This window comes from Genypterus blacodes, unplaced genomic scaffold (genome assembly GCF_046128005.1).
Source record: "Genypterus blacodes isolate CSIRO-AG114 ecotype Tasmania unplaced genomic scaffold, CSIRO-AGI_Gbla_v1 ptg000195l_1, whole genome shotgun sequence".
Classification (NCBI taxonomy): domain Eukaryota; kingdom Metazoa; phylum Chordata; class Actinopteri; order Ophidiiformes; family Ophidiidae; genus Genypterus; species Genypterus blacodes.
In genome coordinates, this window is record NW_027466995.1 from 1,193,548 (window position 1) to 1,216,574 (window position 23,027).

Genomic DNA, 23,027 nt, shown 5'->3' on the forward strand with positions numbered 1-23,027 from the left:
AATTAAATCTATTGTGATGCTCAAAGCCCAATGAATCCATAAGACAAATCTTCACTAGAGAATGCAGGTCTATCCTTTTGTAAGTGTATTCATTCTATTACAATCTGCATCAGCTAACAAGGTACAAACTCCTCCTGCCAAACAACAAAACAAAATGGCCCAGCTTGACCTTGTTGAAGTCTTGTTGCTGTAGCTATATCAAAATGTTGCGTGTTGTTATTTTATATCTGTATTTTGCTGCTGTGATAAACAAAACACAGTATAGATTTCATGGTGCACAGGGTGTTAATACTGCCTTTGTTCCTTTATAAAACAAAATGCATACATAGAATTGCTTCAGGCATTGTTTTTTTTTGTGAAAACAACAACAGAAACAGAAGGTTCTTTTCCAGGTTTTATCATTTATCAGCTTGGACGCTATTTAAAAGCAGCACAAAAGGTGAAAAGGTCAGCTTATACGTCACATGTCGTGAACCCGGGTCGCATTGAGAAGTTTGTGGGATATTTGATTGCCGTTCCCAAGCTGTAATATTGATATTTCCCAATTTCCAAATTCCTTTTTTTTACACTTTTAAGTCTCCTCTCTGTCTACCAGAATGTTAAAGGAACACCATGCAGTTTTTCTGCAAGCATACGGAAATAGAGAACACAGGCCCGGAAGTTCACAGATTCCAAAATTGGGATCATGACCCCACGTTACTGTGTCCTGATCTTTAAACCATTGCCCCACAACACCACTAGTAATCAAAGACTTCACAGAATTCCACGATGCCCCATTTAAACTTTGCATTAACATGTATTCTCATTATCTGTACAGTGTATTCAGATAAAGAGGTCACATGTTAATAAGAGAGATGTTGCTTCAGGCATTGCAATGCTCGCAAAATGGGACACTATCCATATGAGGTCGGGCAGGCATTGATTGTGATTGGATCACACACACACACGTACCAAGGTGTAAATGTAAAGTGTGCAGCAGGGATACATTCATAAAGTTTGAGTGGGAGCTGCGACATGCTGTAAACAGGGACCTGTCCCCTGAACACAGACAGTGACAGCCCAAAGATAAAAGTTATTAGGTATTTTATTACAGATGATGATCATCCGTGGAGCTGGTGGGAAGGATGAGCTCTAAAAGCACCAGGGCCCCCCTTCTTAGACACCCTGCTGATGCCTGGCCAGAAAATGCAGATGCATGTTGATATAAAAGGGTCCTTAAAGTGGAAAACCAGTCATGGGAATTACTTTCTCGCCTCTACTGAAGGCACTCCACTCCGCTTCTTAACAGTTAACAGGCCACATCTGGTCTGAGGCAGGAACAGAGCAGGTGTGGCTTGTTAAGTGTCGAGTAGTAACAAAATGCCAGCACGGAACCAGCCAGCAATAAGAAGGATCAGAGTTACATAATAACATTTCTGGGGACCTTGTGGAACTGCTTGAAAACCACTTAGTTGGGAGGATATAAGTGTATGTCACATTGTGTTATGCGGTACAGATGAAACACACCTTTGTTTGTATCGATACCATCTCACCCCTCTACCGTCTGACCCCAGAGATGTTGCTCACCTAAAGTCTCCCTTGTTGTTGGTGACCCTGTCGGCGGGGCAGTAAGGCGCTGACGTCTCCAGAACGACGATCTCCATCTGCCGAGAAGTGTTGCCACGGGAACTGATCACCAGACACTCCCAGATGCCGGCGATGCCTACGTCTATGTTGGAAAGGATGACCTCACTGCGGAGGAGGGGGAAACACAGGGGTTAAACTGAATGTGTGTGTGTGTAGGTCTGTTTTCATGAGCATCACGTTTGTAATTAGGACTTTTTTTCAGGAACAGTGTAATTTTGATCTTGAGGGTTGTGTTTGAGATATGTGTGTAGTGGAGAGGGTGAAATTAAGTCTTGTAGGGATTCACTATATTCGGCTTCTAATAAAGATACAAGTACTAAGACGTGTGTGTGTGTGTGTGTGTGTGTGTGTGTGTGTGTGTGTGTCTAAGACCTCCTTGTGGGTACATCGATATATAATGTCCTAAAATATTCGTCTGTGACTTAAAATGATCATTACTCATGCTTATCTTTCCTCCTTAGTAACCGTGATCCCTATCTCAAGTGGAAATGCCCGATTAAACAAAGGACGGTGAAACAGTGACAAAGAGCCGACGGAGGCCATTTGCCAAACCAGCTAATCCTGAGGATTTTATCCCTGTAATGTAAAAAAGAAAAGGGGGGGAAAGCTGAGCCAGCTGAGATTGCTTAGCAACAAGCATTATCACCATGGAAATACTTCCTCCTTCAGAAATGCCAACTGGTTAATTTCCAAATAGAGCGTATTTGTAGTCAAATATACAGTACACTTTGCCTTGTTTGTAGGAGCTAATGCCAATCTGGCAGAGGAATTAAGCCACAGGTAATTATAATACAGTGGAGTAAACACACGTGCATACATGCGTAACAGTGTATCAACACTGCACTCGTGAGCAGGTGTGACAACAGACAATATGATTTAGAAGTGACTGGATGAAAAAGGAAGCAAAATGGTCCAAAGTAAAGACGGTTATTGGCTGTGAATGCGCTCCAATGCGGAGGAGTTCTGGACAATGTGTCTCAGAGGACGTGTGGGGAAGGGTTGCTCAGAAACATTAAGTGCCTTTGTTTTGCCTGCTTGACAAAATCGGGGTCTGGATATTGGCTTCTACTAACAGAATCGTTTCTAAAGCTAGAATCCTGTCGTCAAAAATTACACCACAAATCAAAAAATGACATCACACTATGGTCGACGGTAAACAAAAGAAACACAGAAAGAAATGGAAAATGCTGCATTTCAACCTGAAGCAAATGCAGCAAGTGACTTTTCATCAATGACATTCTATAGGCGAGTTATGAAAATGAATAAAATGAGTCCTGATTTCATCTTCTGTGTCCCACTAAAGCTTTCTTTAGTGATTGCTTTTCTAAAAAGGCCCTAAATCAGATTTGAACGCTTGACTGAGATGATGACATTCTGGGCTGCAGCACCAGTGTGTATGGCTGTGTGTGCACTTGTCTGTGTCTTCCTGTAAACCTGTGTGTGTGTGTGTGTGTGTGTGTGTGTGTGTGTGTGTGTGTGTGTGTGTGTGTGTGTGTGTAATTACATATATAGCTGCAGAAAATGCCCTCCTGTGCATTTTATTTTAATTTCTATATCAATGTTGGCCAGGTCAATTAATTGTTTCTACAGGACATTTCTCAAGTATTGAAATTGAGCAAAATCTGTCAAACTTTAGACACAGTGTTTGCATGCCTCAGTGAATCTGACACTCGAGGTTGACAGCGAAGAGGAAGCCTGTCAAACATTCTGAAAGACAGAGAGAGAGAAAGAGAGAAAGAGAGAGAAAGACACGTTTTCTAAACCAAAGTCTATGCTCTGTATTTGCTCTTGATCAAACACCCACAAACACACTCCGTCTTCCCCTCTCTCCACAACCCACTTTAAAACAATATCGTCCTTCCTTGGGACACAACCACAAAGTCAAGTTTTCAGTATCGTGGATGTGCTTTAAATAGAAACCATCTGGACTCAGCCCACCTATCAGAACGCGTCCACAGGCCAACAGCTGTATCCTTCTAACACAACAAACCACAATTACAACGTCTGCTTGGTGAAACCTAATTTTGAGAATATAATTATGTAGTTTTGTCTTGATAACATATAAGGGTGGTTTGGCAGAGGACTGAATCTGTTAGCCATGCTTAACCAAGCACTATTTGCACAGGAGTACTATTACAGTCGGTTACAACAACTCACAAAACACACTGCAAACTCTTGCTTTAATCATTTCACACATAATAGTGACATCGGCTCAGATCAACAGTTTGCCTTGATGCAATAACATAAAGGCAAGATTTTATACTGTGCTTCCTCATGTAGAGATGGAAACTCCATGTTTGTGCCAGGAATGCATTCAAAACACCACCAACTCTATTGGTTGCAAAGAAATAAAATAGACAAAGAATAAGGGGATTCACAGTTGGTGACTTAAGTGGGACTACTTAAGTCAAAAGATCCGCTGGGGAAATGTACTCATATTCAGAGTTAACTCCACTTCTGGGCGACTCATCCAGAACATTCAAATCAGCCACGTCTAGGCCACGCTTCTGGGAATGACAATTTTCAACATCTCCCTTTTTTTAAAACAAGCACCTGCCTATAATCCTGCCAACACCTGTGTGATGGGAAAAGCACACTGATTAAACAGGAGGCCATTTTTTTTTATGTGCAAGATGCTGTCTGTAATTTTGAAGTCTGGATGTGGAAGAGCGTAATTTAACAACCGTGAAAAAAAAGCTGAAATGACTACAAGTTCATTTTGTCAGTGGAGCAATGTTGTCGTCAAAATACTACTCAGAATTTCCCCTTACAAACTATATAAACTGCACATTTGCAAGCAATTCAAATCAACGAGGAGTTCTGAACACTTCCAAATCACTGAGGTGTCGCAAAGGTGCACGGACACTAGTAGCTTTCGATTCTTATTAATGTTGGATTCGGAGGCTTTGTAGGTGGAAAAGAAAAGCACTCTCGTCTGTGAAACGCTGACACAAGCAGGATTTCTTTTCATGTAACAAGAAAACAATATGGCAGGAGTGTTATGATCCACCTCCAGTGATTTGAAAGAAATTGCCAGCAGTGGAATAAGAGCATTTTGAAATCAATGATGATGATGTCAATGATAATGATGATGACAGCAACAGCCTTAGAAGAGGTCACTAAGTGTAATGAATGAATGAGTGAGTGAGTGAGACGTATAGAGTTGCTGTGCTCATCCTCTCTATCTGTGAATAGCCTGCAGTGGGGACACTTACATCATTAACTGAACATGGGCCAACTGAATGCTGGGAAACACACAGGGAACACACACACACACACAGAACCCCCACCCTCATCCCATTCTCTCCCACTCACCCACCGAACAACCCAGCATGCTGCAGTCCGTTCACTAACTTACCTCAAACCTGAACAAAATAAGGATAATGGAGGAAATTTAACTTTTAGGGGGAAGGTCATCATCACACTCAATGATAAACATGAAGAAGTGGCTCCAGTTTGTGGGAAGCGGCGTGGCAGGGGCACACACACACAGCCCCCGACACAAAGCACTGACCTAAATCCACAGTAACACTGAACCATTGTGGAGCATCTCCCTCTGGACTCATTAGGAACACTTATGCTCGCATGCTGATATTTAACAATTTGTTTACATAATGATGCTTATGAGACTGTATAGTTCCAATCTGTCCCCTTTACCCAACTAACGCTCCGAAGCCACACCGTTTTTCTGCAAGCCTGCTGATCACAGTGCTGCTTTGTCAATTTGTGTTTAATCAGAGCTTGTTAAGGCTTCTAATTAAAAATTTGCATTTTTCCGGGGAAACTATGACAGGAATGTATAGGTGTGTATAGGCTCTATGCATTTCACTTCCCTTTGTTCATTTATAAATGTACCCAATGTATATCAAAGCTTTTTTCTGTCTTAATTGCCTGAAAGTGGGTTCAACACTGTTGGTTGCCACTTTCAGCTAAAACTGTATATGCATACACATTATGATCTCCTTGGTAACTAATGCTTTAGAAAAGAGGAGAAATTAAAGGAGAAAAAAACAACTAAATGTGCAATAGAGGAGGTATTTCAAGAAAAAGTGTGAAAAACATGTAGGTAAAATGTAAAGAAAAAAACGCTCATGTTTGTGAGCAAAAGTTGGAAAAGAGCTTTAGGCGAGGAGGTCATATTCAGTCATATTCCCAAGCTAGGTTAATTTTGTGCAAGATTAGCCTGATAAAAATGGAGAAGATTAAGAGATTCCACCAAAGTGTCGACTGTATCTAGCTACAGGGCTCCAAAATGTTTGATTTACGAGGATTGAATCACAAGCTGGTCCCACTGCTGCCGCTCGCACCGCTAATGCTGGGAGTTTGGCCTGCCACCATTACTCAGCAGGAGTCTGGCCCACACATCGCAGCACCATGAGGCCTCCAGAGGCCTTGTTTTTCACTGCTGCTCATTGTGAACAATGTAGACGGATCAGTTTATTGGCCCGCCTGCGCCGGCAAGTACAGGGCTGTAATGATGCGTCACACTGCGATAACGGCAAAGAACTGACACAACCGCTCACAGAGACACGCGCCTAAACAAATACAACAACACATTTAATCATAACCTGCCTGGTTCATCAAATAGGAGATGATGTCGCATTTTAGCTTCACATCGCCAGAGACGGGCGAGAGCAGGATGAGCAGAAATAGGCTGGAGAAATGTTTTCTGAGTTCACCTTCAAAGAGGTCAGTGCACAGAGCCTCTCCACACTCCAACTCGGTGTGCTACAGAACTAGTCTAGTCAGTCTAAATCCTGTGTATTTAGTCTGTTCCCTCTGACTCAGAGGGCGTTCGTCCAAGGTGAACGACATCCACACGAGCTGTAATGACAGATATAGCGTCAACTGTGGCCAAAAGGGCTTTGACACTGTCCGTGTCAAAGGCCAAAGCATTACTTATATTCTTTCTTGTTGTTTCTACTTAATGACTGCTGGACTGCTGAAGTCACAGGGCTCTAATTTCCCCCTCACGTCTCTTTTGGCACTGCGTTTCAAGGTATAAGAGTGAGGTGAAGGGTGAAGTTCAGCCCGGGCGCAGCAGATTGTTTTTGTTGGACTGAGCGCGGCCACACACTCATCATCAGCTATGGAAATGATGTCTGTTCCTTGCAGGTTTTCTGCAGGAGGGAGACGTTCTGGGCGCCAAGAGCAACATGACTGTATTGCGTTCTGCTTGAGGGAGAACATTGCATAATTTGTGTATACAAGAGCAGAGCAGCGGTGGATAATTGCAAGCGGGGCCCTAATCAGAACATGGTGAAATTCATCACATTCCATTGGGACACAGAGCTGGAAAAATAGAGTCAAAGTTGTGGGGTAACAGGGCTGCAGAACAGTGAGAAAAGAGAGGAGCAGAGACAACAATCAGTTGCATAAGAATGACAAAAGAAATGGACAAGAAGTTACTGATGGATCCACTGTGGATGCCTTTGAGAAGGACACAGGTGAATTGCTTTAAAAAAAAAAGTTGTTGGCCCTCATGTTGCCAAGTAAACAGATTTTGCGTTCTGGCGCCGTTGACACGTGGAAACATATTTCTATCGGCACCCCATCAATATTTATGTGAGAAGGGCCGACTCAGAACAGGCAGCAGTTAGACTAAGCAACAGAAATGCTCCACCGTGCGAGCCCTGGTGCCAGAGTGTTACGTCAAATGCATTTACTATAACAAGAACACACACACTCGCCAACATCCGCACACATCCATCCGTGCACACTGCAGACCACCTAGAAAACAAAGGCTGGGGCGGTGGGGTGGTTGATGGAGGCTTGCGGCGTGCTCTTCAATCAAAAAAAAGTGCGAAAGGCAACATTGCCAGGCTACAATTACGATTCAGCATCTGTTCCGTGCGATCAGCTCAGCTCGCGGCCCCCGACAGCGCTGCGGGAGCGACTGGACGGCCATCCCCCCGGGACGAGCGGCTGATTGCTCAATGGTGTTGGCGCGCCGCCAAGACAATTCCGTCCCCGTCCTTTCAGATTCTTATCAAGGGCGCCAATAACAAAAGGTAAATCACAGCTCCTCAGAGAGAGAGACACAGAGAGAGAGAGAGAGCGCGAGAGAGAGAGAGAGAGAGAGAGAGACACAGAGAGAGAGAGAGAGCGCGAGAGAGAGCGCGAGAGAGAGAGAGAGAGAGAGAGAGAGAGAGAGGGAGCGATGTATGTGCGTGTGTGCGTGTGTGTGACATCATGATCTTGGTCAACGAGCAGCAGTGACCCCTGTAAGCGTGGCTGTTTGTGGATGGCGTAGCTGTACGGGATCAGTTCACACACGTGTTCTACACACTTTGCAGAGGGTTTACAAAGGAAAACAATACATTTAATCAAGTACTGTACAATTTTGTGACACGTGTACTTCAATTGATTATTTGATTGCACATGTATTGTGATTGTGTCTGCATTTATCGATGTGTATCAGCCAAACACGCCGAGCCGCTCCTCATCAGAATTCAGCTCTTCCTCTCATCTGTCTCCATCTCTCCCCCCACCTCCCCCCCTGCCCGTGTTTACCTGGTTAGCAGGCAGCAGTCATGAAGCAGGGTGTCCTCCAGGTAGATGCCCCGGTCCTCCTGCGTGGTCACGAGTTGGCCGTTGTGCCGCCACCTCAGCTCCAGCGACGGGTCGAGGTAGGAGGCCGTGCACTGCAGGGGGAGCCGGTCGCCCTGAAACACCACCTGTCTCTGGGAGGGGATCAACTGGAAGAGGGGCATCTCCAGCGGGCCATCTGGAGAAGAGGGAGAGGAGAGATCAGGAAGGTCAACTTGTAAGCCACCCCCCTCATCCATTTCCAGATGACAGGAGGAGGATGTGTGTGTGTGTGTGTGTGTTGGGAAAGAAAGATAAAGAGAGGAGGGTGCAGGGGTTGGATACTATCTACATTTCTGAGGGCAGAAACATGCGTCAGCACGAGTCACCAGGCTGCCTGTGGTGTCATCCAACACATTACACAAAAGCTTTTGTGTGGATGCCTCCTGTAAACACACACCTACACACACACAGTACAATCAACAGTACAATCAACACAAGCCAAAGAAAACACAGTCTCATTCTCTCAAGGCCACCGCACTCCTTTGCAGTCATCCCCGCGTGTTGCCGTGTCAGATGAAGAGCCGTTGATAAAGAGGAGCCTTGAGCACTCGTCTCCTCGACTCCTTACATGTTCACAATGGGAGACTGGCACGACACCAGCGATAGGATGGGTTACCTTGCAGCTAGTTGAGGCCTCGAGCTGTTTCGCAGACAATGATGCCGTGTTAAGTGCGAAATAAGAAGGTGTGGAAGTGTCGAGTGCGAGCCAGAGCGCCGGAATACGATCAGATTCAGGCTGCAGATAGGATCTAGGAAAGCTAAAGCCGTGTTTTCTAATCACCGCGACCAAATGAGACGTATCGGTGGTGTCTGGCTGGGCGAGGAGTCGACTCTCCGGGTTTTCTGTGCGTCCAGGATTAGCCCGGTGCCTTGCCAGCTCGCTGTACCACCTCGGGGATTCCTCACAGAGCGGGTATGCTCATACGCGCCCAGACATTTCCTTGGACATGCTCCAAAGAGCAGCGTAAGCAAGTGCTTTTGCTTTCACTTGTATTCAAATCAATTGCGGATGGTGCTTCGGCCCGACAGGTCATTCGATACACGGGTCATAAACTCTTTTATTGCTCGTTGCACACTGGTTTGGAGAAAAAAAGAACAGGAGAGAGAAACTGTATCTGCACAACAGATCCGCGTTGGGGGATCTGGACCACATTTATGGTCCGACTGAACATTTCCCCTGAGCTGGAAAGGCTAACTAGCAGTGCTGTTTATGATACCATATAATCCACTAAGCAATCACAGCTATTAACACATGCCGAGCTTCGCCCTCAACTTTCCACATGTGTAATTCATAATCATGGGTGTGTAATCAAAAGTGCCGGCTTTTTCGGGGGTAACATAATAAAAGTGTCGTTAATATTGGGTTTTCCGCGATGATTCCCACTTCTCCTGCCCCTGTGTAATTACTTCTGACCACGGTGGAGTCCCGGGCACCAGCGGTCCGGGGCTTTGTTATTTCCTCGGGGCGACACGCGGCAGAGACGTCACGGGGGCCGTTGACTGTTGACTTGGCCGATGAAACGACTGTTGAAACGACGCTTTGAGCCAAGGATCAAAGTGTGGCTGCTTGCCTCTGCCTGCTGGACACTGCCAGAGCAAAATGAAATTGCTGGTTGTGTTGCACGTGTGTGTGTGCGTGCGCGCGTGTGTATGTGTGCATGTGTGTGGTCGGTAGTTTTTGGATGTTTTTGTCAAGTTCTTCAAAGAAAATGTACAACTCAATGAAAACGAACACCCATGACGATCAATAGGTGCAATTCAGTGATTTAGATGTTTATGAATTTTCTGTAGTCTTTCTGTGCATTCTAATGAGCACTTCTAGTTCAAAACATCTAAAGTTATTCGAGGCAAAGCATAAGCTTGTGCTTTCAGAATTTAATTTACTGATATGGTTGTAGCTCCATGTGAGCTCCAGACTTCACTTCTGTGCCGGTGGGTTTCATCCCAGCAGTCTTAAAAGAACCAAAAGCCCGCGGATAGATGAGCCAAACAGACGCCTGACCTGACCTCAACACAGGAAGCACCTGATCCTGGCAGGAAGCTGAATGCGCTCCTCCGTTCCCCCTCATTTGCAGGCAGTGCCCGACCTGCATCAGTAGAGGGGACAAGGGGGCTCAATGCTGGAATGTATGGCGCAGACATCTGCTACCCATCCACCGGAGCAAGCAACACGTGCATCTTCAAACATATAGTGTCCCTTAATAAAAACAAGGGAGAGACGCCTTTGCAGAGAAATATTAATATCTTTGAAGGTATATCACTGTTGGAGAGGTATTTTTTCTTGATAACATGATCCTAGCATCGGGTGCTGAGCAGCTTAACAAGGCCCTGGCTGGCTACATCACATTCCCTCACAAAGTGAAGCCATATGAAAATAACAGCCATGCTATAATATAAAAAATATAGCACTGGGCTGCATCCAATTTGTGTGCGCTTGTAGCCAAAAGTGTATGAATAAGGTGTTGTAAGATGCAGTCGTGGTGTGGAAAGGTGGATGGACGCGAGCAGAAAGCCCAGAACGTCATAATGCTAATCCCATAATGGACGAGTCCTTCCACTGGATTCCACTCATAGCTCTTTGACCGTGGCCTGCACATAATTACCCTGTGCTTGTTTTGGATTGCTGCATGTCAATGAAAGACACTAACAGTTAAGATTACATACAATGCGTCCAGAATGTCTGAGGTGAAGGCATCTCAGGGTGACTCGGAGTATGCAATATGCAAACTATGTGGGAGAGAACATGCTCATGGTGTAAAGTGCAGACTGTTTTTGCCTCATTATTTTGCTGTGAAATGTTTCGCATCATGCATGTGGTGCATCTTCTTATAATGTGCCTACACACATACACACGCACGCACGCACACATATCCCCACCACCGCTACCTTAACCAATGATTTTCTCATTCCGGAGCAATATCCCCTGTGTGAACCAGATGTAAGGAGGAGAAGGGGAGGATGATTCTATCACATATGAGTACAATTCCCCCGTGGACTGCAGCACAGAGCTGGAAGACGGAGCAAAGCAAGGGAGGTAGAGATTGCCCGTCTGTAACCAGTCTTTCAGCAAAAAGGTAGACTTTGGATTCCCTCTCTAGTGTAGCGAACAGCTTCCAGTCAGTAAAGAGGCTGTTTTGTTCGTATAAAACTCTCCATCCCACCCCCGCTGCTGATGAGCACCAAACTGCACTAACGCCCGTCTACTGTAAGCAGAGTATTTCACTATTAGATTTATTAAGCTTATCTGGCAGGCAAGGCAAATACACTAACTCCTCTGACATTATGGAAGTGACAGGTACATAAAAATGGCTTTAGTCCTGAAAGCACAATTCAAAAGAGCGCTGCAAGTACAAGCAACATAGAGGAGCATTTCTGGCTGTGCAGTTTAACTCTGGATTTACGATCAACTTACAGGACGACATTGCTGGTGTGATGTAGGTGAAGGCAGATACACACACAGCAGACTCTGTAGGGGCTTATTTAATGAAGAACACTCGTGTGTTGAACCAACAGTATAATTATGGAGGAAAGCCTGCATGATCTTTTCTAACACCCTGCTGCGTTTTCAGACTGGTCATCATTTTCATTTTCACACCTGGCAGGTGCCCAATACAGCAATAATCTTCTGCTGCTGCTGGCGACAAAGAAGCCTGAACTGAAAAACTACCAGCTATGCTGAAATCAAGTTTTTCCACCCTGGAGTTCTCTAGTTGATCAGAGGTTTTGCACTGGCAACCTCTGACGCACACGCTCCCTCCTCTCACTTTTAGACTTCTGCTGCAACAAATCAGTTGGCGTAAAATAGGCCAAGGACAATCATGAGACATTTTGTGGCCGAGGGCTTGCCTGGCAATTCTGCACTAAATCATAGCTTTACATTGGGTTTGTCAGACAGTTCGCAGCAGGTGAAGCGCTAACGGCAGCGAGGGAACGCTATTATCACCACAGATCTACTTAATCATGCTCTCATTGTGCCAACCACTTGAAAACACAGTGCAGGTGAAATTAAATAGGTGCTCTGACAGAATAAAGATTATTTCTCAGAGCAAAAGGTCAATTTTTAAGAGATTTCTCCTTTAAAAAGATTCATTTTTTTAAAGAATCGACCATCTACCATTCACAAACTCTCTTAGAAATTGACAATTTAATGTAATGACTTGCTCCTCCTGGAAGTCACATTGTAGTAGTTTTCTTTCAAGACCTTCAATTGTTTCCATTTATGGTCTGAAATCCAGATAATATGAGTAAGTCCAGCGTCTCCCGTACGTACACGACGACAGAAACCAAGCGGCTGTGATGTTCTGCTTTTTTACAGCGTGGGGAGAAACGCTGAGGCGAGCTCAGCGTGAAGCAGCACTGTTAGTCATGACGGGCTTTCATCTCCACCGAGAGATGGAGTCACACCTGGGAGGGCAGCTGAATGCAATTAACTAACGAGTGGGTAGAATTAATAAAGCGGCTGTGGAGGAGCTGCGTTCAAATCAGGGACTGGACAAGTTCAGCGCAACATATGGAGATGATAATAACAAAAATACTGTCAGTGCGTATCAGTTTTAATGGCTAAGTGGCCGTGGGCGGAATAATATTTGTGCTGTTTTATACAGTTTGAGCTGGTGATCCTCAAGTTAATTTACTCCTACTTACTATATAGTTTGTCTGTTTTTTTGTTTAAACTCCCCATAAACATTAAATGAATTTCTGAATGTTATCTTCTGTATCATACTTTTATAACTTTCCAAACATGGAGTCACTTGGTCGCTTACCGCATCTGAGCTGCTGTTCGCGCAGGTTGCGAAACTCCAGACCGTGCAGGTGTGTGGGGAACACACACACCGTGTCGTTGCCGATTCTCACCGAGTTGCTTCGAGCCCAAAGGAGGAGCCACTTCAGCTGACAGTCGCAGAACAAAGTCTCGGTGCTGAAGTGCCTGGAGGGAACAGAAACTACAGTCAAACGTGTGTGTGTGTGTGTGTATCAATATTTGTGTCGAAAGTCAGTTGTCCTCATACTGTGTGCAGGTGCTACAGTATGTATGTGTTTATATGTATTCTATATGAACTTGTATGTGCTGTATAAAGTGTGTGTGTGTGTTTGTCTTACAGCACTCTGAGAGCCACAAGGTGTGTGAACAATCCAATAGTCAAGGTGGAGAAGATATTCCCAGATAAATTCCTGTTTTTGGAGAGAGAGAGAGAGAGAGAGAGAGAGAGAGAGAGAGAGAGAGAGAGAGAGAGAGAGAGAGAGAGAGAGAGAGAGAGAGAGAGAGAGAGAGAGAGAGAGAGAGAGAGAGAGAGAGGGGGAGGGGGAGAGGGAGAGGGAGAGAGAGAGAGAGACACACACACACACGCCCACGCGCACACACGCACACACACACAGATGAGTCCCCACAAAAATACAACCATATGACTGTATCATGGCACGTATTGTACATCTTCTCTCCAAATTCTATCTATAGGAGTGCATTGTATGTTTTCAATTTGAAGGATTACTCACAATTTGGAGAGATTGCCGAGGTCTTGAAACATTTCAGGTGCGAGACAGCCAATCCTGTTATTGGACAGGTCCCTGTGAGGACAGAAGACAAGGTGAGAGTCTCTGCTTTATTTCCATATAGGATATTGCTATGTAGCAGAAGGATGGAAAAGCGTAAAGGACAAAGCAGAGCATAGGATTACATTACATTACATTACGATCATTTGGCAGACGCTTTTATCCAAAGCGACTTACATTACATTACCACCCTTCGCAGAGGGGGGAGCAATTGAGGGTTCGGTGCCTTGCTCAGGGGCACCTCGGCAGGGGCTCGAACCGGCGACCCTCCTGTTCCCAAGCGGAAGCACTACCCACTGAGCCACTGCCTCACCCAGATGTATGGCCAAAATATGAGCGGGTGTGTGTGTCTGTTTGCATGTACGCTTGCTTTCTAAAAATTGAATCCAGGGAGTTTAAACAGCTGTGAGAGGTTTATGCCATGTTCATTTATCTATTCTAACGTTTGGAATCAGGCCTGACCTCTAGTAGCCTTTTACCCCTCACACAACCATTGGCTGGCAGAAACACTCGCATGTGCACACTCACATACATACGCACGCAGGCGCGCGCACACACACACACACACACACACACACACACACACACACACACACACACACACACACACACACACACACACACACACACACACACACACACACACACACACACACACACACACACACCCTGCAAATGCAGTGGGCTTCTGAATGTGAGTGGCTGAGTGGTGTCGCGTCCGTGGCTCCGTGCCCTCACGCTCTGTAATTAAAGAGCTGCTTTGCTGGAGCAGCTGTGGGAAAATAAGCAGAGCACTCAAGTAATCACCAGTTGGGGAGCACTTAAATTAGCACTCTGTTGCTCCCCGATCCTGGCGCACACGCGCCCCGAATAAGCACCGCTAACTCACTGCCTGCATCCCTGCCAAGCCAGATCCCACTAACTATAAGGCTGCTGCAGTCATGTCACTCACTCTGAGGCCTATATGTAGAAAGCCAGCATGAGAGTAATTGTCAAGAAAATTACTCAAATGGAGGAGTTTGCCGAAACAGAAAAAAAGAAGCTTCTTTACTTTCTTCTCCAGCCAAAATCCTGCTTTGTACATGTTTGAAAACAGATGAAACCAAAGTTTGAAACCCTGTATTTGTACATGACAGATTAAAGTGTATTGGCATCCGAAAATAGACTTGTTTTCCTCTGTGTTTAATTACTGTGTATGTTAATCTAATTATGCAATTTGAACAGCAATAAGATAAGTAATTGAAATCCACCTTGAAACAAACTGTTTCACCCAAGGAAGAAGCCGATACAAAAGCAGATCTTAATACAGCGTCCTGTAAAGGGTCACCAGAAAGGTCAGTGTTTCCAATCTCCTAAATCTGAGTGAAGAAAGCACACAACCTCTGGCTAGTCTCTTCACGTAAAAGCTCCTGCTGATGTGCCTTCTGGCAACGAATTAGGCCGCCAAATACTGCAGAATGTGGTGATACCAAACAGCTAGTTGGGAGTGTAATAAAGTGTCGAGGGAAAGTTTATAAAGTGCCTGAAATGGAAGTTGTACTCCTTCAACTTCATCCTTTGGGTGCTTTTTGGGTACCCTGGACTGTAAAGACTCTCTCTCTGAGGCCAGAGGACTCATCCCCCTTATCCCTTAGAGAGAGATACGTTACAAGGCTTCATCATACTTACAGTCTCCTCAGAACCAGCAGACCACGGAAGGCCCCAGGCTCCACTGTACTTATCAAATTATGCTTCAGGTCCCTGGAGAAAGAGAGAGAAACACAGAGAGTGTTAGAGAATCTATCTATCTATCTATCTATCTATCTATCTATCTGAACTTCGTGCCTGCTGACCGTGATGCTGAGATGCAAACCCGAGCCTTCAGAGGAAACATGACAGTCAAACCGTGCATGAGGATGTTTACATTGTTCAACTCTGTGATTTCCCACAATAATGCTTCACTACAGTAATAAGAGGAGTCAATGATTCAAGCTCCTTTATATCAACCGGACAGTAAATGCACCAACATAAGCACCCAGTTTCTACATTTCTTCATTCGATGCAGGAAAACACAGGGATGATTCATTCTCAACACGACAGAATTCTAGTGCCTAAGTGAGGCACCTGTTCAGTGGATGGAGATCATTTCCTGCATGCTCAGGGCCCAGACCACATCCAAGCCAAGAGGCAAACATGCACATGCTGCATTTTCAGCAGTCGGCACTCCCTGCCCAGTCGCACCCCCAACTCAAATGTCTGACGCTACTAAAAATGGATCTCGGGAAAAAAATCTCTCCTCTCTGGGTTTCTCTGCAGGCCAAAGAAAACTTCCTGAAATTGTCTGTGCCTGGTTTCCTTTGCCTCTGTCGGTGCAGCGTGATGAGAATAGAAGAAGGCTCCTCGCTTCTTTTCAAAATGTGAGCAGAAATGCAGCGGCACAGTCTTTTTTTTTTCTTTTCCCTGGATTAACAATCACACGGGCCAAATCATGGCCAGCCAAAGGAAACAAAACACGACCAATAAGACTGTTTAAGCTGCAGACATTCTCCCCGAGTGAGAATAAAAGACATGCTAGAGCTCTTTTTATTTGACACATGGGACAGCCTGGTAGCAAATGATGCCTTTTACCTAATCAAAGCTGAAGCTAAAGAATTTATTATGCTACATTCGGTACAGACAGAAGCCTGCCGGGGCCCATATTGTGAATTGACTTTCCTCCAGAGGCGGCGAATAGAAAGAGAAAGCATTGCTATCACTGCCATTAGATTCACCGAGAGCTCCAGCCCTGCTTATTTTTACAGTAGCGGATGTTAACATTGTCACCGTAAAGCATTAGTTACACACACAAAAGACGAGGCCATCGTTAGGAGCAGAAAAATGACTCTCATCTGGGTTTAATGATCTGTGTCTCGTGTTAAATTGTTCGCCCCGTAGTTAAAACACACTTTGTCTGCGCCATTAGGCTTCCCTGAGCCCGACACCTCTCCGACCAGGTTGTGGCCGAGCAGACAGTAGATGGAAACGCTTCACCGGTGCCTCACATCTGGAGATCACAAGTGCACCTAGGCCTTCCCCGGGACATTGTGGTTTCCTTCATGACTGCTGCTTTAGGGGTCGTTTCATTTCTGAACGTTGCAATTTCTGCTGACTTTCATGTTCAGATTTAATCATGACATTTTCTGACATTCAGTGATCATTCATACAGTAAGATATAACTGCAGCTGCCTTCTTGAAAGACTAGCCTCGGTCCAGACAGGTCGGCCTTTCATCTCCGCTCTCACCCAAAGCCGACTCTGATCATGTACAATATGCTAGACGAGAGCGGCTGGAGGGTGGAGGTCAAAAGGTCACTTGTTGCGCCCGCAGCACCGCCTTTCATACCCTACTGTCCTGCAGCATGCCGCTCGGGCAGTCTCCGCAATTGCTAGAATGTTCAGCGCTTTCCACCTCATCAACCATCCGCCTCAGCAGGGGGGCAAAGGTCACTGCTCAGCGAGTCTGAGGACATGGAATGCGCTGTAGGAACTAACAGCAAAGCACAGAACAGCTTTTTAAGTGCGGAAGAGCCACGAAGTCAATAAAGCGAGACACACAAAGAAAAACATCTCTGTTGAAATATTCATAAAGGCAATTTTGAAATTGCATGAGGGATTCTATTTTTGGGAGAGGAGGTGTGTGTTCCTCTGAGATCAGATTCTGGTCGTGTGCGGGGATGTGGAGCCCACGACTGAAACTGCATTATCATAGGCAATCCCACGTTTTGCTGTCTGACCATCAATCAATCGTTTTAAAGATGAAAAGATTACATTTCGATTGAAAAATGACCTTCATTATCTGGAATCTGCATGAATAATATGCACTAAAAAAAAGCAGTGTGATATGTTCTGTTGCGTCCTGTGCTCTACAGAATGTTACCCACAGTAGTCCCTGTTTGTTTTACCGTGCAGACCTCCAGCGTGAGGTCATTTTTAAAGCCAAATACAACAAAGACTGCATTGTGTGTTACACTGCAATCTTCTGTAGTCATCAGACCTGCTCCGACAACTATTTGCAAATAAAATGTTATAAATCCTCATAGTTTATTTTACTCTGGTTCCAGACGGGTGGGGTCTACACCGTCGTACAATGGAATAGGTGCCAAAAAACTTGAAACAATCAAAGGAAACTATTTGAAAGTCAATATAGCATCATTTCCTGCATATTTCTTCTCTTCTGGAATTAACAACCTCTCTGGCATGATATGTAAAGTCCTCTGGCAGTAAAGCCCCACCTATGTGTTACTCCGAGCAGGATTGAACAAATGAGAAGTGATCTTCAGTGCGATATGATCAGATATTGTGAGCTTTGTGTCTGCTTTACAGTCCTCTCAGTGTCGCACGTAGGGAGTGTTATTAACATGCGGCTGCCTTTGCCTGTATGCTCCGATGATAAAACTAGTGAAAGAGAAAATGGAAGTTTACTAGAATAAGGTCCTCTTCCTGTTTCCTGAAGCAGGACTACGCCTGTCCTACACACTCTCTCTGCCTGAATGTCTCCCTCTCTTTTTGTCTTTCTCCCCCTTCTCTATGCTCAAACACACACACCTAGAGACACACACACACGAGTACTGCTGAAAGATTCTAAAGCTCAGGCATGTTTCATGGGGGAACTTGCCCTAGTTATCCAGTGTGTATGTACAGCTGGAGAGGCTCAAATGAGATGAATGTTTAAACAATAACCGTTTTCAACTAGCCCAGTCTTGCATGTTTGATGAGCGGGAGAAGACGGCGGTATAAACTCCACCATTTGCGGTTAATGTTTGAAAAGCTACTGAAGTGGTTCCCCCATTAATTCAAACTCTTACTGTACGCTTTAGACTGCACATCGTCTGCGAGCTGCGTGACCCAGCGGCTATCAGCCTGTTCACCATATGACACTAATGGGCGGATTCGTCTCCGAGTCTAGCCGATTACCACGTCTCTCGCACACACACAGACAGACCACGGTGTGCGTGCACATACACACTCGAAGACATGTACTCACCACACACAAAAACACCCATAAAGTAATAGAGGACGGCAGCCAGACCACACACATGCTGCAGGCCCGGTGTGTGGACTGACCGCTGCCTTTCTCTTTGATGCTACTCAATCACACAGCCTCATTACATAGAATTCTATGTTGACGTCCTGTAATTATCAAAATACCATCCGATTCATTACAGGTCACATTCTACATTAAGCGCATAAGCAAATAATACTGCGGCTTGTCGTTTCAGGCACTCATCCAAATGGATTTGATGTGTGTGTGTGTGTGTGTGTGCGTGTGCGTGTGGGCACTTAACGGAATGAGATGATTCCATATATTGATTTATCTTTCATAATATTTCTTATTGGCATGTGGTGTCTGGAGTAGGATGTGTGATGGTAAACACTTCCATGTCATGCAGACAAGAAGGATAACCAATACACACACACACACACACACACACACACACACACACACACACACACACACACACACACACACACACACACACACAAAATACTTGCAGGACTATTTTAAATGATGTTGTAAATTAGGAAGTGGAAAACATCAAGAGAGAGAGAGAGAGAGAGAGAGAGAGAGAGAGAGAGAGAGAGAGAGAGAGAGAAGAGAGAGAGAGAGAGAGAGAGAGAGATCATTCATCCTCATATTAGTAAAGATATATTTGTTCCGCTCCCTTTCCTCAGACTACTACTTTTTCTTTTCTTACCTTTCCAGCCACAGACACAGTGAGCAGTCTAAGTGTCTCTGCTATTTCTTTGAACCTTCCATTGTAAAGGTTGAAATGCTTATCCACTTGTTATGCTGTTCATCTCTGACACTACAAAAATAACATATAGTGCCATTCCGGCTCAGGTTTGAACACATTTAATGGAACTGTCAGCCAGAACACAACGAGCTTGGGCTCAGAGAAGTATGACCCATTATGTGTCAGTGTGAGCCCCTGACAATACACTACCTGCCATTAAATGATGATGTTTCTGCAAAAATAAGTTATTACTATCAAGTGTAAAGACGTTGTGGAGGATGCAGATGATCGGGCTGTTACAGCGAGACTCACAATGACAGGCGTAACACAACCTCACTCCTATTAATACCGTTTATCCACAGTAGTCATGGTTCAGTTTGCAGACACTTGGGAGGGGAAATCTGCTCACACACACACACTCTGAAATGAAGCAAACACTCAGCGAGATGGATAAACACGACTGGATTGTAAATGAGTATGTGTTGAAAGCTCACTGGGGAGGAAGAATAGGCGGATAGTTGGACAGTTCGGTCCAATTAAAGAAAATGAATATGTATGTATTGTGACAGGCTTGTAGCTGCTAATGCCAGAGCGGCAAAAAGGACTTCTTCCTATGTGCGTTTCCATTATGCTACTACTATATATACGCACTGTACCGCAAGAATAGTAGCCATGAATTCATTAATTCCTTATTACTGCCAAGACACGCCACACAATCACACACTCTATTTCAAACAGTCAACGCTCCTTAATGTAAAGCAGATAAATGAATATTTCTGCAGGAATGTTGAGGGAATGTTTCTACACTCTATTTAAATATGACGCCTTTTTTTTTTTAAAGAAAAGAATGTGAGTCTTTACCACTTTAATGTTTTTACAGTCCGTACCAATTTGGCCCAATGATCACACAGTTCCCACACGCTGCTGGAGTGCAATTTGCTCCCAGTGTTGAATATTTCCTTCGATTTTTCTCCGATTTTGCTTTGCTTTCAAGAACAGAAGGGAAAAGGAAAGAGCATTCCCGTGGCTAATGCATGGACACCTACATTCCGGCACACGCAGATAAAAATAAAACCTTCCGCAAGCCAGTAAAGGCATATTCACAGCAAATGGCGAGGAAGGAGCTCTGAGTAACGCACAATTGTCAGGAAAACTCTTTCACTGCTACTGCCAGTATACTATTTTTGTACTGCTGCGCTCATCAGTATGAGATATTTTGATCACGAACAAAAGAAAAGGGTCAAGCAGAGCATGCAGGAAATTCTTCTAAGAGATACTTATGATATAACTCCTCTCATATTTTCTAAATAGCATAAGAGGAGAAGCCAAGAAATAATTCTAACCGAGAGAGAACTCCAACACTCCCAAAAATGGAAATAAATATTGTGAACACTTCTTCTGCTAAATCATCATGTAGTTTTCCACCGTCCATCTGCTGGGGGGTTTTTTTTCCCCTTGTAGGAGAAAAAAAATCTGTGATTAAGAGCGCAGAGCAACACAGCTGGTTCAGTTACACAGAGTGATGTAAGAGGAAAAATCTGGTGTCCTCGGCTCCTCGCGACGTCGCCACTAAATCAGTCACACCCATGCTGCTCACATGTTTAGCCTCAAACGCGACCCGGCAACAGTCTCCTTCAAAACAACAACTAAATCATTCATATTTCACATGAGACTTTGGACCATAGAAGGCTTCACTTGCCTTTATGTCCTACAACTATGACATCATTGCGAAACGGACTGAAATAGGCCGAAACGGAAAAAATCTTTTATTATTCTGCATTACATTTCCTGTTTTTACAATGTTGTCGCTCAATTAAGACCAAATTCTTTCCAGTGGTAGCATGGCACAGGAATATAAGCTTAGTCACATTGATTCGTACGCTTATAAGCTACATGAAAACTTTGATTGAATACTCTTGGGCTTTAATCAAGCATTATTGACCCAAATGAGTCAATAACACAGCCAGACTCTCATTTGACCCGCTCTCCTTAACTAATAATCCCTGACCTTTGACCCGACGAGGGTAACGTCAGGGTCAGCGTGGTTTATCATCATGTGGTCATTAAGCTTTTCCTTTGACCGCTGAGTCTCCACTTCGCCCGCTCATCACACATTCACATGCACAACCACCCGGGGTCTCTGTCCTTCGCAGGGGTGCCACGCCCTCATCAATCACCGGCCAAGGAGACGCTTTGTTGAGGACAGCACCTCCTCGCTGAGAACAACAACAGGAGGAGCAAACTTTTTAAAGGACGCCCCTACACGCCTGACGTCTCCTCTCAGAATGAGCAATTGCAGGTGCCACTCTGGATTCTGATACGGTCTCTGCCCTGAGCTCCAAGTCCACTCAGTCTGTTCAACCTGCCACAGAAGTCCTTAGGCCAGACAAATAACTTCAGGTCAAATTGCCAAAAAAAAGGAAAGCCACTACCTGCAATGAAAAATGTTTTGATTGTGGGTGTAGAACAGAACTACTGCCACCTCTACCACTACTACTAAAAATATAACATAGTACTTATCTAGTTTAATATCTATGAGAGCTGGAAAATCTGCTCTGTCCATTCTTCACGGGAGCTTTGGACATCGGAGGGGCTTGTATGGGGGGAACCTGTGATGAAGCAGCACAGCTAGATTTAGTGTCCTGATCAGAGAACACTGATGGACTTTGTTCGTGCTTTGCTCTTGTGGGACCCATTCTGGCTGATGCTAATGGGCTGGCGTCCATGCGGGGGGATGCAGGACACCGTCCAACACACAGAGACCCAACAACGTGAGGACAGTGGCTCATCTATGGAGCGACATCACAATGGGAAGAGGAGATTATATCACAGGAGAAGCAGTCTCTTTGTGGGATTGGTGATGTCGAAAGGAACAAATAATACCTTTGATACGGTCGCTCGCATTCGTATCATGGTGAGTTTCCTGCTTTACATGCACAAGCATTTAATTAACTTACAACATTATTTCATGTTTTTTTTCCCCTTTTGTAGCAATGAGAAAAAACCTGCAGGCGCTTACCAGGTTTGTTTGACATTCACGTCCCAAATTCTCATAGTCCACAGCTGCGCGAACACGTACACATCTATCACGCCCGTCAATCAACAGGCAATTCACCACAGTCATCAGAACTACAGTCAGTCAGCCAGTCAGCCAGTCAGCCTCGCAAACAGCTGGCGATCACTTCCAGCTCGCTGGGAGTACCTGCCTTGGCACCAGCAGCGGGGAGACATGTGAATCTCTGCCAAACGCTACATCTGGCAGGGTGGATGGACGGGTTGCACTGAGGGGGGGGGGGGGGGGGGGGGGGGGGGGGTGAGGTGAGGGAAGGGATGAGACACGCAGAGCGCTGCTGGTATTAAGAGGTCAACAGGCAGCTACGGCCATCCTTTGGCTGAGTGTGCTTAAAAGCCTCGCGATCGTCTCTCACGTCAGACACGCTGCAGGGAGGAAGGTGGGGAAGTTTAATTGCGCTAATAAGACCCGGCGAGACAGGTGACATCATTCTTC

General features: G+C 45.0%; 1 protein-coding gene across 1 annotated transcript in view; it reads right to left on the reverse strand.

Moving 5' to 3' along the window:
- The window catches only part of adgra1b (adhesion G protein-coupled receptor A1b), a 106,932-nt gene that overhangs the window by 71,177 nt on the left and 12,728 nt on the right, over window positions 1–23,027 (reverse strand). The window contains exons 3-8 of the mRNA XM_076169228.1: window positions 15,436–15,507; window positions 13,711–13,782; window positions 13,318–13,389; window positions 12,981–13,144; window positions 8,140–8,353; window positions 1,567–1,731 (exon numbers count right to left, since the gene is read on the reverse strand). Of these exons, the coding sequence (XP_076025343.1) occupies window positions 1,567–1,731; window positions 8,140–8,353; window positions 12,981–13,144; window positions 13,318–13,389; window positions 13,711–13,782; window positions 15,436–15,507 (759 nt within the window). The remainder of the gene's footprint in view (window positions 1–1,566; window positions 1,732–8,139; window positions 8,354–12,980; window positions 13,145–13,317; window positions 13,390–13,710; window positions 13,783–15,435; window positions 15,508–23,027) is intronic.